This window comes from Gouania willdenowi, chromosome 11, assembly GCF_900634775.1.
Source record: "Gouania willdenowi chromosome 11, fGouWil2.1, whole genome shotgun sequence".
In the NCBI taxonomy this organism is placed as follows: domain Eukaryota; kingdom Metazoa; phylum Chordata; class Actinopteri; order Blenniiformes; family Gobiesocidae; genus Gouania; species Gouania willdenowi.
Window position 1 is genome coordinate 19,724,565 of NC_041054.1, and position 17,497 is coordinate 19,742,061.

The window sequence follows — 17,497 nt, forward strand, 5'->3', positions numbered from 1 at the left end:
CTAGAGAGATACATTACCTTCAGACACGGCAGCAACGATGAACATTAAAAAATAAAATTAATAAAATTATGAAATGAATGAAAAATAGCTTGGCTTTTCATCAATTATTTTAATTTTAATATTGTGGTGTAAAGTTTGGAAATATATCCCTTAAAACAAGTTTTACAAGAGCCAACCAAAGGAACTAACAACAGTCTTAACAGACTTCTTTATCTAAAAACTCATTACAAACTAACTGACTGTATTTTTTAATAAAATTATTATAGAGTAACACAAGACAACTTAACACTGTCACAAACATATACTCATCTTGTTATTTACACTTCCTTAAGCATTTAGAACAACTTTACAAAAATATGCCAGAATTCACAATCAGACTTTTCTCCACAAACAGTGGAAAAATCAGCTAGAAGAATTCAGAAAACAAGATAACTAAAAAGATATCAAAGCACTAAAAGGAAAACATCAGCTGTCGTTTTTTCATGGGGATTTTTGAATTCTCAGTTGAAAGTTGAATTGGACTATGAACACGTTGCCAACAGAAATGTTCTATTATCTTGTTTTCCTGACTGCATGAGACGTTTAAATCTTGTGAGTGAACTGTTGCTGGAGAATAAAAAGCAGTTTCTAAGGAAAGGGAAAAGAAAGCAGGAGAAATACAGGCTTGTTTCAGCGCGTCCACAACTCTGTTGCCCGTGAGTGGTTGTGGCTGAGCCACCGTTGAGCGGAGGCCAGCTCCACTATGAACGTTTGCTCCTGGGAAGAGTTTACTGCTGTGTAGTGGATTATGATTTTAGGCTGCAGGATACCTGCGGCAGCGAGAAGATGGCTGCCAGAGGCGAGGTACTTGCTCTCATCGCTCTGAGTCCTGGAAAAAAACGCTGCATGAGAGGATGCGACGATTTCTCTGTTGAGTAGAAAGTGACCCATGCCCGAAACGAGGCTCCTTCTTTTAAACAAACCAAAGTTACCTTTTGAGAGTAATGCTGAGCTGAGCAGTGGGCGTCTCTGAAGGATTCATTATGGTGCGAGCATTGACGGTGATGAACATCTCAAATGTGAGTGCAAGTTCTACCTCACAAAGCCAACAGGGGACATTCAGCGTTGAAAGTCCTGGGGGGGCAGACACCCCAGAGTAGTAGCCCTCACGCAGAGAATCTGATTCATCAACACATAAGTTGATTACACACAATGTGCACAACAGTAGCATTACATTACACTTTCAGCACAACCAAAATAGTTGACTCTGCTGACTTCCCCCACTCCTTTCATTATCCACCCTAACTTCCTCTCCCCTTTACCAAGGTGTAACACTGCACTCTCTTTCTATAGCTTCCCTCTAATTAAAGCTGCAGTATGTAAAATCATGAGAACTATATAGAAACAACCACCCTCCCCTCCCTGTTCTGTATCGTCTTTTACCGGTATCTTTGTTAACGCGCACAACTGTGGAGCTCTTAGTGACTTTTTTCACAGTAGAGACTAGTGACAAATGTAGGTACTTTATCTTGTGTTGTTGAGAGTTTTCTGGCATATTAGAGACTCTGACATGAATGCACGTATCACTCTCTAGTTACTGATGGGAACTTCTGCTAGAGCGTCCGTCATTACACTTTTACTACCAATGGTATGTGAATACGCTTGACTTCACTCGAGCAGCCAATAGGAACGCCCATAACAGCTCATGGAGCACACGTGTTTGTAGAAAGATCTATGATTGGCTGACATCCAGCGTCACACTACTAGATTCTGAACTTCATGTACAGAGCCAGGAGAAGGAGCAGAGATTCACTGTCCACTCAGAACACTTTGGATTACAATGTGCTTAAAGATGATTATGGATTTTTGACAAAATGATGCCAAAAAAAAAAAAAAAAGCAGTACATACTTCAGTTTTAAGTTTTCTTTCCCTTCCTTAGGGAGGGCTGACAATGGTCACAATTATGCAATAAAATAAATGCATTTATTTAATTACAAGAATAAAACATGCAAAGCTGTCATAAAAAGAATGAACTTTTGCCTTGATTTATTTACATTGTCTTTAAGTTCACTTCTCTATACTAATCTTTTTTTAATTCAGAGAGAAATTATCCAATCAAACATACACAACACTTACCTCTGAAGATTTCACGCGCCCTCAGCCAGATGTTCTGCTTGCCCAACTTGTGTAATAACACCTGCAGCAGTGTGTATTTGACAGGAAGTTTTTTACAAATCATGAAGGCGACGGTATCTGCAGCGACAGGAAGAATCTGCCTCTCCACACACATTTGTAGGTGAGCGTTAAACAGGGAACAGTACCTGGAGGTATCTACAAAGTCTGAGTGGGAACAAAAGGTATTCAGCGTATCATGGAGTGAATGTGAGTTAATGAAAACAAAATCATAGAATTTACAAACATGGACATGAATAATGGTACGAGTTTCATTTCCCCGCTCACCGTTTGACTCCTTAATTCCAGGTAGATTGGAGAGCACCTCTAACGAATCTCTGAGGGAGGTTTTCTCCAACAGATTCATCAGGATATTAGTCCTGTTCTCCAGATCAACAGGCTCACATGGCCACAGGCACGAACTCAGGAACCAGTTATTTTCTAAGATAAACATGCACAAACCAGTACACCCCTAATTTTCTGTTTTGGTTTTTAGAAATAAAACATTCAACACAGATGTTAGGTCCCCGACACTTTAAATACAGCCAACATCAATTACCTGATCCCTTTGCTTCTGCATTAAAAGCTAAAGGTGTTAAAAAAGGAAAATAAAGGGGAAAAAATAAAAAAAGAGAGCAACAGGATGTTAAACTGTCTCTTATTCAGAGGCAAAGCATGTAATGACTGAACCTGTTTAGCTTGCATGAAGAGGGAAATATGTTAAACAATGTTTAAAGTTTTTATTAAAGGGACCTGTCACCGTTTTTACAAGTTTGGCCTAAAGGCTTCTAATTGAACTAATAAGATCTGTGCTTAAAAAAAGGAGTCTTATTATGCATCATATTATCCATTGTATTGTGTTAAAGATGGGCTTTATAGAGTCTGCGATTCATCATCTTGAAATGCTGCAAAGCATCATGGGTAGATGACCTGCAGTGGGACAGTAGCTCATTACTTTCCATTGGAGTTCCATTGTACAAACAAACAAAATGTGGTAGAATCTTATTTTTATTGAACTAAAGCAAGAATATTGAGTTTAGATGGTTATTCTCTATATTTAGTGAGGTGAAGGATGTATTAAAATGAGTCGTTGCTTGGGACAAAGGTTTAGAAATACTAAAAGCATACACACAGAGACTAAATGGACTTGGTTGACTGATGCATCACTTCTTGCCCAAATGGACAAATGAAAGACAGAGCGGTGCATCAGCCTGGTTACAGTAAAGCAGTGGTTCCCATCCTTTTTCGGGTCATGACCCCATTTTTGTATCACAAATTTCTAGCAACCCCAGAGACTTTTTTTCTATCTAAAATATGTTTTTTGATCATATTTGTTATACTGTGTTAAAAATACAGGGTAATAAGGACCAGTGCAAAAAAATACCATGTGCCAGCTCAGATATTTTTACATTGCATTTTACTTTAACTAGATTATATTTGAAGTGTAAATTAATACATTTGTTTTGAAGACAAATGATTATTTAAACTCTAAGCTTTTCGGCCTTTGTATTTTATTGTCGGGATATATTGTATCGTGACATATGTATCGGGATACGAATCGTATCACCAGATGCCAGGCAATACACACCCCTAGTAGTCGTTAAAGTCCTCTTAGACTTTAGTTTAGTAAACATGGTGAGTCACAGTGGTTACCTCTGAGGATGTTCAGCGCTGCCTCCACACTCCCACTCTGGAGGAAGAACTCCGTGGCCACTGTGATCAAGCTGCAGCGCGACACCACGTCTTCGTTACCAAACAAACTCTTCATTGTTGAGTAGCTGACTTTGTAAAATGACAGTAACTCAACCACCTTACGACCCTATCAGTGCAGGCACACAAAATGCAAACTAATTGAGTATCTCATTTGATGTTCATGATCAAGATGAAGCACAATATACAACGTGAGTTTACTGTCCACTTACCTTTGCCCATTGACTTGTTTTGTGGTATCGCAAAAGCAGAGAGACTCCGATTCGACCTGCAAATTTTCTGATCAGACTATCCTCACTTTCTTTCTGACATGCTGAGCAAAGAATGATAAACAGAACACATCCGTTATTAAAGGACACACGTCCAACATTAACAAACAGAAAACACTTTTGCGAGAGGGCTTTACCTGCTTCAGCGAAGGCAGCGAAAGGCACAGCCTGCTTGTCTTTGCCGTCGGCCAGTAGTGCGATGGTAATGCGACCGCTGATGTGTTCCAGTTGGTTTGGGTGATGGTTGAACCAGCGGATTGAACTGAAGATCTCCCCCATGTGTGTCCAGTCCTCTTGCTTGATGGACAACTGAAAAACAAAAAATATCAGCAGGAAAGTTTAAATATATATAAAAAAAAAAACACTTTTTTTTAATTCTACAACACTGGCCACAGTTAAATTATTTATTTTTTAAATTCAGAATTAATAATTCCAAAAAAATAATTCCAAATTAAAGTCTTCTGCTTCGTGTTGTCATGGAAATAGTAATACCGAATTGAGGTTTACATGGAAACGTGTTTATTTGCCTTTATTGAATTCCACTTTAGGACTGATTGGACAGTATTCACGTCTATCAGGAAAAAACACACAACAAACCTTTTCTTTTCTGCTACAACATAAAAGACCAGATAATAAGAACTACTTTCAATTTTATTTTGATTGTAGTTTTGAAGCAGCAGCTCAGCAATAACACAATGCTTCACTTTTCACTTTTCCATATATGCTTCCGTCCATCCACTCTTCATTTTATTCAAATCTTCTAAGGTTCTTATCACATAAATAGTCTTGGCTCGAGTCCCGCTTGCTTAGGGCTAGGGTTGATTTGTCACATGACTGCTCCAGGGTTTTAGTTTATTTTATTTAGTTTCACATCTACCTGAGCTGCAGCTCTTTGTTTTTAGACTGCTGTCAACTTGTTTGTAGTTGTTTTCAGTTTTACAGTTACAGTTGGAAACCTGTTGACCTGCACAACTCAAAGAATCGGAATCGAGAATAGTTTAGAACAGGAATCAAAATTGAGAATTGGAATCGGAATTGTTAAAATCAAAACAATGCCCAACCCTACTTAGGGCGGCTATTTTTGATTATGTCGTCATGAGCGCGTCATCGTGGAATTATTCCATTCAGAATTAAGTTCAGAATGAACCAGCCACTTAATTCAGATTGAAGTTTAATTCGGAATTGTCATTTTCATTTGGAATTAGATGTTTACAAAGTCAGTTTAAAGAGGATTTAACTTTTATTCTGAATTAAAGCTCTCATGTAAAGGTGGCCATTGTGGACAAAAGATAAAGGAACAAACCTCCATTTCCACCAGGGAGTTCGCTAAACTCAGGTGCTCTTGAAAGGCTGCACTGCTCATCAACCTTTTATAAACACACACAAAGTCACTGAGCTGCCAATTACTGAAAAAGAAAAAACAAAAAAAAAAAAAACAACAACAAACCAAGTCACAGAAGAGAAGTTTCACCTACTTGTGGTTACCAGCAACTGAAAGCGGTGAAACTATCGAGTCTGAAGGAAAAATCTGCTTAAACGTTGGAACGGTCTTCATGCAGTCAAGGCAGTCCAAACTCAGGTCCAGATCAGCGTTCACCATCTATCAATGCACAGATACGGTCAGTTTTTCATTCAATCTCGTGAGAAACACTATGTTGGACCTGACATACCTTTAATGTGAGCTGCAGTAGTTCTAGCCCAAAGCTGACGAGGCCCTTTTTTCTCACGTGGCAAAAGAGGGCGAGCAAGAAGTCATGGCTGGGCTGCACAAAGGGGGACATGAAAAGAAGTTTGCTTATTTGCTGTTATGTTCCCACAAAGACACCAACTCATTTTGGATGAACTTTTGAAGGGTTTTTCCTCTTTGAAGGAGCCATTTGTGCCCTCTGCTGGACAACACTCAGCAGTGCAAAGTAAAATCAAAGTTGACATAAGACAAGCAGCCACACTGACCACTATCTTGTGAGCCAGGTGTACGCTGAGGACCGAGAAGACTTCTGCAACCATGCCAGCTTTAAGCAGAGTCCAGAGGAGGGCCAGGAACCACGGCTTGCTGAAATACGCTCCCGGTGCATTGTTTCTGTAGTATCCTGTATACACAGCTTCTAAGGACGGGGCGAGAGATGCAGTGTGAGCAAACAATGCAAGTCTGTACTGCAAGGAATAAACTCATTGATGAAATCAATAGATAAAATCTCGCTAAAGGAAATAACTCACCGGCTTTATGGAGGCATATTGGATTTTTTAAGAACCTCCCCACGGTTTCAATACAGAACTAACAGTATAAAGAAGAAACATGGAGGACACAGTGTTAATGGTGCAATAATCTGTTAAGTTGCATGAATAATATAAAATCGCTAATGGAAAAACAGTTAAATTTAAAAATCAAACAAATTACACTGCAGGCAAATGTCAGTGTAAGCTACCTTCTCATCACCGTTCATAGGCAGATGTTGGAAGCGACACATTTTTAACTCACAGGTCTGCTTTTCACTGAAGTAATGCCTGCAGTACTGCAAGGTTGAAGCAAAAATAACAGCTTTAAACATCAAGTATTAGTGACCAAGTATTACAGTAATCATACATGGATGTAAAAAAATTGGGTTATATTATATTTTAAATACTACTTTTATTTTTCTAAACTATTTTTATTATGCAGTACATTTTTGGCACTAAATTGGCAAAGATTTCCACATTTGGTACAGTAATTAAATACATTAAAAAAAAAACAAAAAAACTAAAGGATCAAGGATAAACCAGAAAAGTCAATAATAGCAGTAGCAATGATAGTAATAGTAGGAATAATAGCAACAACAGTGTTAAACAAATAGTCATGCAGAGCAATACACATTGAATAGCCATTAAATAAAAAAGATGCCACACAAAATTAGAATGTATGCATTTATATGTATATAGACACACACACACACCTCTAAATATTACTGAAATGTATTGAATCACATCAGCTGCAAGCATTTCACTATGTTTCACTGCATTGTCCCCATCAAATGAATAAATAAATAGTTTGTTTTTTTAAAAAGGCGATGTGGCTGTGGCCATGTCCATATAAATGTAATAATGACGCAGAATAACAACAAGCATGCAGTGGGTGACATTATTAATACGGTCATGATTAAGGTCACCAACCGCTGACAAAAGATAATAAAGCATACTTACGGCATTTAACTTTTGAAGCCTCAAATTGACTTTGTTGGCTGATTTTTTGGTCCACAGACCTGCACTAGCTAAGCAGAGAAGATAAGCCAAATGTTTAGTTACTTTCTACATAACAACAGTGAATTTAAGAACCATGACATTGCTCACTCACAACTTTCGAGGGACATAAGTGCAGGGGGATTATAAGTGGAGCTCACTGACTGCAAGTGTCGACTCCTGTTATACAACAAAAACCGCACTAAGGACAAAAAAACGGGATGTGGCAAAGAAACTTTTTTTTTAAAAATATGACAAGTTTACCTTTCAATGCCACCCAGGAAATTGTTGTTGGAATCGGAGCACATCTGCTAAAAAGCACAAATTGCTGGATTGAACACCCATGACAAACCGTCCTACCCAACAAAACATATTGGAGCAAAACACATTTAAACGCAGCATCTTAAAAACTGAGTATTTGAATGGGGTGTTACACATTTTAGTAAACTGTTTAAAAAGCCTAATTTTCTTTGTTTTTTTTGTTTAAATTCCTCAAGCCACACTGCATTATTTGGATTTTGATAATGAAGAGACTTAACAGATGGATCCTATTAACATTTTATCAGGGTAAAGCCTGTGGGATCACACTTTTGAAATGTGCTCAGAATGAAATGCAGGGGGAAAAACAATGCTGGGCTCAATGGGGATGTACAAATGTTGAAATACCATGTTATGGTTTGGATTGACTGAGGTAAGACATTTGTTGTGTTCCTTTTTGATGGAGCTGTAGCAAGACTGGGGTCTCCATGGTCTGTCAACATCGTCATCTGTAACAGTTACAAGAAAAGCAAAATATTCAAATCGTGGCATTTGTAAATAAAGGGCATTTATGTTGCAGTTCATTATTCTTTCAAAAAAAGCAGTTTTCCCTTTGTGGAAAATATAAAAAAATAATTTCAAGTTTTATTACCCATTTCTTTGTTTTCTGGACTGTCAAGGTGATAATTTGCCTTAAATGATACACATCTGTAATAAAAAATACATTTTCCAATGAAAAAAAAAACTTTTTTTTTTTTTTTTTCAGACTGCAGAGATGTGCTGGTAAATACTTTACCTTGAATCTACCTCAGCTGCTGGTTTGGGGCCATTAGAGACTCTAAGAGGTCCCAGATTCAGCAAACTTTGATTTGGTATGTTGTCAAACAGCTCGGGATCATCCTTGGTCACACTGATAAGCAGGACATCATGCTCATAAGCCATAATCTCATCAAAGTTGCTTGGCTGGGGACTCTCAGCAGCTTGGGCTTGGGTTCCATCTCCATTGCTTTTGGCTGTTTCAGAGTCGGAGCTCTCGTCTGTGGCTGAATGTGGCAATCCACAATCACTGAAGGCTTCTTCTGCATCTTTATTACTGCTGGAGGAGGAGTTGTCCGTTAGACCACCTAATGGAAGACTTGTCTTTAGATTCACGGGGTCTGAATCAGCCCCCACGCTTCTAATGGCATCCTCTTCACTAGCAGTTCCTTCTTCACATTGCCTGTTGTCACCAGTGTATGAATCTCCTTTACAGCTGGTAGGAGATTGAAGCACCCTTGAAGGACTTTTGAAAGCTGTTAAAACCCCTTGTGGTACTTCCAAATCAGGTTCTGCATCATGAGACTGAGAGCTTCTATCACCATCAGTGACTCTTTGTGGCACAGGACGGGACTGCACCAACCTGTTCTGGCCTGATTTAACTTCTTCATTGCTTTCTTCATCTGAAGAGCTTGAGCTCTGACATGCAAAGCTTCTTCTGATGAAGATTCTTTTTGGTGAGTTGACAGGAGAAAGCAATGGTGGAAGCCTAAATTTAAGGAAATAATCCTCCAAATGTTCTTCGGATGTTCTGCACAATAAGGAACTTTTTTTAGTGCAACAAATGCCTTTAACGTGTACACTGGGTTTTGTACAATAAATTGGCTCAAGTTTTGGTGCGTTTCTGTCCTCAAACTGTTCCTCATCACTATTGGGATCATCTGCAGGAAAAATAATGATGGAATGAAATGATCCTGGGGATTCAGAGGAGTTTTGAGGAGCAGATGACAATGAGCAGCACAGCGACACTTGACTTTCTTGGCGTATATTCTGTGAAGCTTCTAACCCAAGACCCTGAGATGACAAGAGCAGGACTGGGGACGGAATGGGAGAACGGCAGCTTGAGTTGCTTTGTGAGTGAGTAGCACTACTTTCCCAGTAACCGAGGTCAAGTGCAGATGGGGAGGGGGTAGAATACAGCCCCATTGGTCCATTAACTTGAAAAGATGAGGATAAGATTCCATCAGGTTCAGATACTCCGTCATGAATCGATGCAGTAGAAATATCATCCAAGGTAAAACTGGTTCCTACTTCTTTTGATGCCACCTCCATTTTATCCGACTCTTTGATCATGCCAATGCTATGTCCATTATCTTCTTCTTGTGTCATTTTAGGTGCCTTTGGGTGTAGGCACTTGTTTTTATTATTGGGTGAATAAGAGTTAGTTTCATTGGCTTTTACTAAGACATCGTCGTGTCCTCTCAATGGTTTGATGGAAACAATTGATGAGTCCGATGGAGCTTCCAGAGGATTTGAGGTTGGGCTTCTCCTCTCAAAAGGCCAAATCATGTCTCTGCGAGCACAAGAATCTTTGATTTTCCAAAAGTATTCTCTCACCCTCTGGCAAGTAAGTGATTCTTGATCCTCTGTGTCCGCGTTACCATACACTAATGACATTTCACCACCACAGCGATTGGTAGAGTCATATATCCCATCAGTAGTTTTCTTGGTGATACTATGTACATCAACTGTACCTTCATACCTGACACTGTCCTTGAGGTTTAGGGCTCTATGACTCTTTGAACATATTAAGTCTAATTTTGATACACAATCACCCTCAGCATGTGTGTCCAATGAGGCAGTTGTACTTTTGTTTCTCTTTCCATCATTGACGGGTAAAAAATGAGAACAGCCAGCAGACGGGTCTTCCTTACTGCTATTCTTGTGTAAATGAAAAGTGGTTGAATCTGGACCTTCAGTACCTTGGCTATTTTCAACAAGAGTTCTTTGACTGCTTTCACTTTCACGCTGCCTATAACAACCAGGTAAAAACTGAAAACTAGTTCTCATGTTTCGTTGGAGGCACTGGACCACATTAGTTTTTAGACAATTTGGTAACATGTAACCACATTTGTGAATGCACAGGTTGCAGCATTTGGCTACATCACAAAGCGTCACCGTCGGATACTTGTCCACTTGTTGGCTACACCCACTGGACTCTGCAAATCTATTTGGGTTCACAGCAACATCTGCAAAAGGAAACATTGTAAAATAGTCAAGTGTTCAGTATATACAAATGTAGTGGCACTTTTTAAATCTATAATCAGTGGAGATTTTAGTCCAATTCAGGACTACATTTAGGGCTATAGAGAAAAATATTCCCACCCATGGATGCTTGAATCATTTATGTGGATATGGGGCACAATATAATTCTTGGCCTGTTAGTTCAAAGCCAAACACATTGAATGGAATTTCATAGCGCAGTTTTACAATGTAAGAAGAACCAAACGCAGTCAACAACCATTAAAAACTGGTCAAACATCGCACTGCACTGAATTAGATCCTGTTTTATAAGATTCAATGTTGCATATTTTCCAGCCTTTCTCCAGAATTTGCTATTGGCAGCTACCAATATACATGACTGTCATAAAACTTCAAGTACAGTGTAGTCGTGTCTCAATACATTGATTATTAGATTAATCGCAATTCGACACCTGATGATTCGATAACGATTCATAAATGTTCAAAAATCGATTATTTTTCATAATAACTAAATGACAGGAAAACGACCGCTGCTCCCGAAATGAAAGTTACAGTCACGGATATCGCCCAGACACTTAAAGGAAGGGACTAGGTGAAGCTAACTCTTTGGATACAGTTACTGAGCGTGAGATTAACGAGAGGTGCGTCCTCGTTGGGTGCATTTCCTCCGAGGCAATGCTCCAAGACCGGCTCCGTCGCCTGGAAGAGCCCGGTGTGAAGGCGCCGACCCGCTGCCAACTTGCCACTTCCTGGGAATGTGGACATGGTTATGTCGCTGAGCCTCTATGCTCTATGGCGGGGGCGGGGCCCCCAGCACAGACTGTCCTCAGTGCGCCCCGAAGCAGGGACCAGGCCACGACAGTTGGCGTAAGGGGTCTGCGGGGATGTTGCCCACCCAACCACCCACCCGGAAACACGAACCGCTGTGTAACTGAACACACAGCTTTAGAAGTATGTTGACCAACTCCTTTTCTTACACAATAATTTGAAAGTGAAGACAGCAATGATGATGAGTAGTTGCACATTTCCCTCTGCACTCATATTCCCTGGTGTGATTTAATAATTCATTGTGTTCTTTTCCATCCACCTTTCATTTAAAAACCCAAATTTCACAAGTGTTATGAGAGCTGATGTTTTAGGTTTTTTGTGTTTTTAAAGCTGCTTCGATTGCGCACAGCAAAAATGTTTAGTTTCTTGTGGGATTTAAGCAGCTCATTTAAGTTTTACTTGGAAGTCTTTATTCTTACTAAATAAGCTTTTGTGTAGATCAGATTGAACTCGCTGAACAAGCTAATATTTTAGTTATTTTTATAAACATTTATTTATTTTGTAATATGATTATGTTTGGATTTTGTGATTTGATATAAAGATAATGGTGACACATTTGTTTGGTTACTTAATTAAATGGATACAGACACATGTACCTTGTTTAAAAGTATGAAATAGCTACAAAGCGAGTAAAATAAAAAAGATGCATTAAAAAAATCATGATAATCGTTGATTCATCGAAACGTGAGGTCGCTTAGATGGCACACCCCTAGTACAGTGTCAGAGTAACACATAGGTTTTGCCAAGTGGATTTTATTATTGTTAGAATAAGTCAAACACTGGACAAGAGAGGAAAAAGATGTGTAGACAAACTTTACATTTGATATAAATTATAATAATGTAACCTTTATTTATCACCGTGGTGAAATTGTTCTCTGCATTTTCACCATTTTCCCCGAGGGGTAGCAATAGGTTGCCAATTGCTGGCACCCGGGGAGCAGTTGGATTGGGGGTTAAGGCTGGGATACACTGTGCGATTTTTTCAATCGTTGTACTCAGCTCCAGCTCCAACTGTGCAAAGAGCCCGAATGTGCGCAGCTCACGATGCATATTCTCACACTGTACGGACCGACACTCTGACACGATCTGACTGCTCACACTGTACGTCCATACACGACACGTCATGGTCTTGTTTCTAGAAACGTACAAATTAAAAGAAGAAGAAGAACTCTGAAGCGTCACCATTTAAACAGAAGGAGAACCCGGAAGTGGAGAGACACTCGCAAATCTCAACAAAAAGAGCTTTAAAGAAGAAGTGAAGGCGATGTGATGGACCAGGAACTGGCTAGACAGACTTGGGCAGTACAGTCCATCAATTCTACAGCGGTCCTACGGTGTTCGCAGTGAGAGAGTTTAAGGTAAGCCGGTCCGTGGCACTGCCTCCACAGTGCAATACCCTCACGAGGAGCGACTGGATTTCAAACATGTTTGATTTCCTTACGACCATAGGATTGCTGATCCGGAGCTGGGCTGGTCGTGAGGTGTTAATTGCTTCTTGTGACCCCATGTATACTACACGATGCACAACACACAATCTAGCAGAGACTCGGCCTGATCCCATAGACGCACAAGTCAAAATGGGCCAAAAATCACACAGTGTATTCCTGCCTTTAAGGGAGTTGCTCAACATCCCATAGTGAAGGCCCGGGTGAGATTCGAACCGGTAACCCTCCGATTACAAGCCTGCTTCCTTAACCACTATAGTGCAGCAGATTAGTTTAAAAAAAAAAAAAAAAAAAAAAAAAAAAAAAAAAAATCATTCACTTTGGTATAAAAGAATGACATTTGGCACAGATACTCTGTAAGGGCCACTATTTTGGAAAAAGGCGTTGGCTACCCAAAAATTAAATATGGTGGCCATTTTTCAAGTTGGCCACCATTGCTATTCAAAGGTTATTATGTAACTAAAAATGGCTTGAATCGGGCCAAACGATGCATCAGCGGAAAGGTCTGGTCCGCTTGAGTCCAAATATGTGGTCCACCCCGCCACGGGTAGGAGAGGAGAACACAATGATTGCTTCACTAGAGGCGAAACACTCAATCGCCTCAAAAAACTTGGGAAAATTAAAAAATGCTCAGATCTAGTCAAACGAGGTGTCAGCAGAAAGGTCTGGTCCTCTCGAGGACGTGGAAGTTTGGTGTTTTCCTGCTCCAGTTGCAACCTCAGAGGAGTATGAGCAAAGGGGAGCGACTTTGATACTGCTTTCTCCAACTGACTGAGGTTACCCCTGGTACAGGAAAACTAACACTTCTAAAAAACTAAAACTAAAACTTCTCCAGCCTCCTGCGGGTGCAATTCGGCCTCTAGCTGAAAACAAACCACATATTCGACCTCAGGGGAATAAATCGCGTCAGCTGGTGCCACATTTTTTCAAAATAAGCTATTTTTCTGCACCGCGTTTGAGTGTTTTGCCTCTAGGGACGCAGTTCTAACACTGCCCAGGAGCGATGCTCATATTCGGACACGGGAGGACCAGACGTTTCCGCTGACACCTCGTTTGGCCCGATCCAAGCATTTTTGGTTATATAATAACCATTGAATAGCAATGGCTGCCATCTTGAAAAATGGCCGCCATATTGAATTTTTGAGTTTCCAAAAACAGTGGCAAATGTCATGCTTTTATACCAAAGTAAACGATTCTCTTCAAATATGCAATTAATCTGCTGCACTACTAGGCCACCACTCCCCTTAAATGAAGGAAAGATGTAAATTGTGTGGAACCTTTACTGACAAAAACAACACACCTGAATCGGCATCAACAAAGTATTGCACTTTATACCACCAACAGCCTTTGTTAAAACCTGTCAACATTTTTCCTTATATTAGGTAAAATTCCATAATAGCGTTGTTGTTCTTTCTCTTTGACCATAATTGGGATTTTCCATTGAAATGTTTATGCAGCTTTTCATAAAATTTGTAAACCTGTTTTAAAAAGGACTGTAATTTGAAATTATTGATAGTTCACTTGTTATGGTTCTTTTTTTTTTTGCACTAATGTCATTACTGTAAAGTAGATTTGTAGTATGCATTTAGGTTTTTGTTAATGCATAACTTTCAGGGAGAGCAGGCCCACTGTTATACTAATGTTATTGTTTGGACAATAACTTGTTTATTGTTTATATGTTGTTATATGGAAGAAAAGGTAAATCAAATCAATGATATTCAGATTATAATGATCAAAGCTGTCAATGGGCATTTAGAAAATGTAATACCATCCCAGATTGGATTAATAAAACCTAGTTGGATCTTGTAAAAAAATGCATAACCTCTAAAGGTGGGAAAAAGTACTGATCCACGATATATCTTTTTTTTTTGTTACAATATTAAATATTGATATTTGTCCAGAGAATAATTATTTTATTTTAACAATGTCTGCACATGTGGTTATAGTAGGTCATAGACAGTTGCAATGAATGTCAGAGCGACTGAGACTTGTGATGTGCATTGTTCTTTCAAGTGGAACTACGACTAATCTTGTTTCGAGAAGTGTTTGATCCAAACTTTGTTTTTGGATAATGAAAATAAGGATATTAGAAATGAATATTGCACTAAATGATTCTATCAAATCACAGTACTTGTAGAATCGCAATAAATCAGAATATCTATCTAATTTTTATTTAATTTTCTTTGAATCGGCAAGCAAGTATTGCAATAAAATCAAATCTTAAGCTAAGTCTTAGCTCTAACAAAGTTATATGCTTTATATTTTAGTCGACTACATTTTTTAACAGGCTTAGTAAACTATAATCTTAATGTAATTTAGTTAGCTAAAACTACACTATTACTGAACTTGTCCAGATGACTAAATTTGGACTAAAACTAAGTTGCATTTTAGTAGATCGGAAAAAGTAATAAAATTAAGTGCGAGACATTTCATTCTCATCCTGTTTTGGGTTTACATGGGTCATTTACTTTTTAAAAGGTCGACATAATAGTTCAACTAAAACTCAACATGCCATTGACTATTTCAGTGATGTAAAAATTGTATTTCCTGACAACAAATGACAACTTTTGCTGAAGAGTATATGGTATTAATGTCATGACCTACGACTGTAATTAAACTAGAAAATGCTGTAAACAAAAGTTGTAATGAATTAAAGCTGTGGCTGTGAATACGTTAAACGTATGAATAGACTGCCACGCTATGCATACGCAGCGCCTCTCATTGGCCAGTTTAGGTCACGTGATAGGTGCATCACGTGACTTAAAGTTCCGTCAGTTGTATTTTAGCTCATATTCATTTTTAGCTAGCCCGCTAACCCTTTTATTTAAACCCTAACCCAGGAAATAGTCTAAAATGTTTATTTTTGACAGATATGTATTTTTAAAGGTGGAATTTGCCGTGTTAAATATGTTAAAATGAAAAAAATATATATGACAAAAATGGGGTTCGAACCCAAGTTGGCGGAAGGAAGAAACCTTGTGTGCGGAGCCTTACACGTACCCATAGTCCCAGTGGCTATGGGTACGTTTAACGTATCTCTAGACACTTTCATGAATTAAGAAAAAAATTAATTACTTGATTATCAAGAATAAACCATTATGGAGACCACGACATACATTTAGCAGCACATGCTTAGCCATATGTGGTAGTTATATTATTATTTATATTTAGTCTTACTTTGTTTTGGATACTTGTATTTAATGTAGCCTTTGTAATCATATTTGAGAATATTCACCTTTAATTAACATTTTCGTGACACTTTGAGTTTAGCCGTATGCTGTTAGCATAGCATCTGACAGGTTAGCTTTAGCTGGCTAACTGTTTATTCCACAATGTTAAATTATGGTGAATGTGTACGCCTTTGGAGGATAGTTTAGTTTAGTTTTTTTTTTTTTTTTTTTACACCTGTCCTGTTTGTAGCGGGACCTAGAGGAGGACCTTTCCCCGGTGATTGGCTCCTACCTGCCCGCTGCTTCACACATCGTGTCCTGGCCTTGTTCGTTTCCCTCTGCGGTCCCACGCTGCCGTAATCCCCCCGTCCCCTCGTCATACTGCTAAGCCGCTTTTTAGTTGGCCGCCCTCTTCGGACGGGTCCAGGGTGGTTTTTGCCAGCAAACAGCCCCGAGGGGAGACTTTCCTCCGGGTTAATGTCAGTCAGGGACTTCGGGGCTTTTCTCACATAGGGCCCGGTGTCTTTTAACGCTGCCCGGTTGAGTTTGACCCTGCTAGAGGACGGCAACATACTGAGAAATAAACTCAGTAAACAACCACGGTACGGACTCAACGTTAAGCTCAGCAGCACAACCACACACTCCACCTTAATTAAGTTCACGTTTACCTGTAACAACGTCACAACAATGCGCCATATCTGATAGCGTAGGGGCTTCCATCAAAGGTGACAAGTAACCAAGTACAAATACTTTGTTATTGTACTTAAATATTTTTTTTATCTGTATCAAACTTGAGTATTTATTTTTTTGGCGACTTTTTACTTTTACTCCCTACATTTTCTTAAACAAATATGTCATTTCTATTCCTTACATTTTAAAAATGAGCTCGTTACTTTTAAAACCTTCAAAGATGACGTCACAACATAAAAGACGCAAACCAACGCCATTCATAAAGGGTAACAACAGATTTCTGGGTTTAATTGAGCATTTTTTTATTTTATTTTTTCTCGACACATTTTATTTTTTATGAGTTCTACATTCTCCAGGTTTTTTCCCCCATGTATCAGTTCTTTACAAGTTCTTAAAAAAATAAAATATATGGAATTTGCTGGGTTAAAAACCCTGTCTTATTATTTCAGGGACTTTTGTTTTACTTTTTACTTAGGAGCCAATTCAATACTTTTACTTTTAAACATTTAATTTGTATTTATTTATTTATTTTTTTGTGCATTGTTGTAATATAAGTGCTAAATAAAAACATTTTGATTTATTCTATAAAAATCTATACAGTTCCATTGCCTTGATTTTGATATAAATCATTGCCCTATAGCTCACATATACAGTGTACACCACACACACACACCTCAAAACATTTTTCATCACTGACTGAAAATATTTCTTTATGAATTGGTAAAATTATTAACCGACTAATCT

At 38.7% G+C, this 17,497-nt stretch overlaps 1 protein-coding gene across 5 annotated transcripts; it reads right to left on the bottom strand.

The window, feature by feature from the left end:
• Positions 1-16,833, bottom strand: topaz1 (testis and ovary specific TOPAZ 1). Of its 5 annotated transcripts, XM_028461353.1 has the most exons (21): positions 16,356-16,770; positions 10,547-10,607; positions 8,399-10,126; positions 8,255-8,310; positions 8,011-8,111; positions 7,609-7,655; positions 7,460-7,524; positions 7,309-7,376; positions 6,558-6,644; positions 6,349-6,406; positions 6,085-6,236; positions 5,802-5,894; positions 5,607-5,731; positions 5,435-5,498; positions 4,269-4,440; positions 4,075-4,175; positions 3,806-3,971; positions 2,441-2,593; positions 2,117-2,320; positions 972-1,158; positions 1-868 (listed from the first exon to the last, which is right to left on the bottom strand). In XM_028461353.1, the coding sequence occupies exons 1-21, from the start codon at positions 16,633-16,635 to the stop codon at positions 670-672; spliced, it is 4,167 nt and encodes a 1,388-aa protein (XP_028317154.1). In that variant the 5' UTR covers positions 16,636-16,770; the 3' UTR covers positions 1-669. The 5 variants fall into 5 exon arrangements, with proteins under 5 accessions (XP_028317154.1, XP_028317153.1, XP_028317152.1 ...); XM_028461352.1 differs by having other exon boundaries at positions 8,399-10,607; positions 16,732-16,833; XM_028461351.1 differs by having other exon boundaries at positions 7,609-7,652; positions 8,399-10,607.
• Between the last annotated feature and the right edge of the window lie 664 nt (positions 16,834-17,497).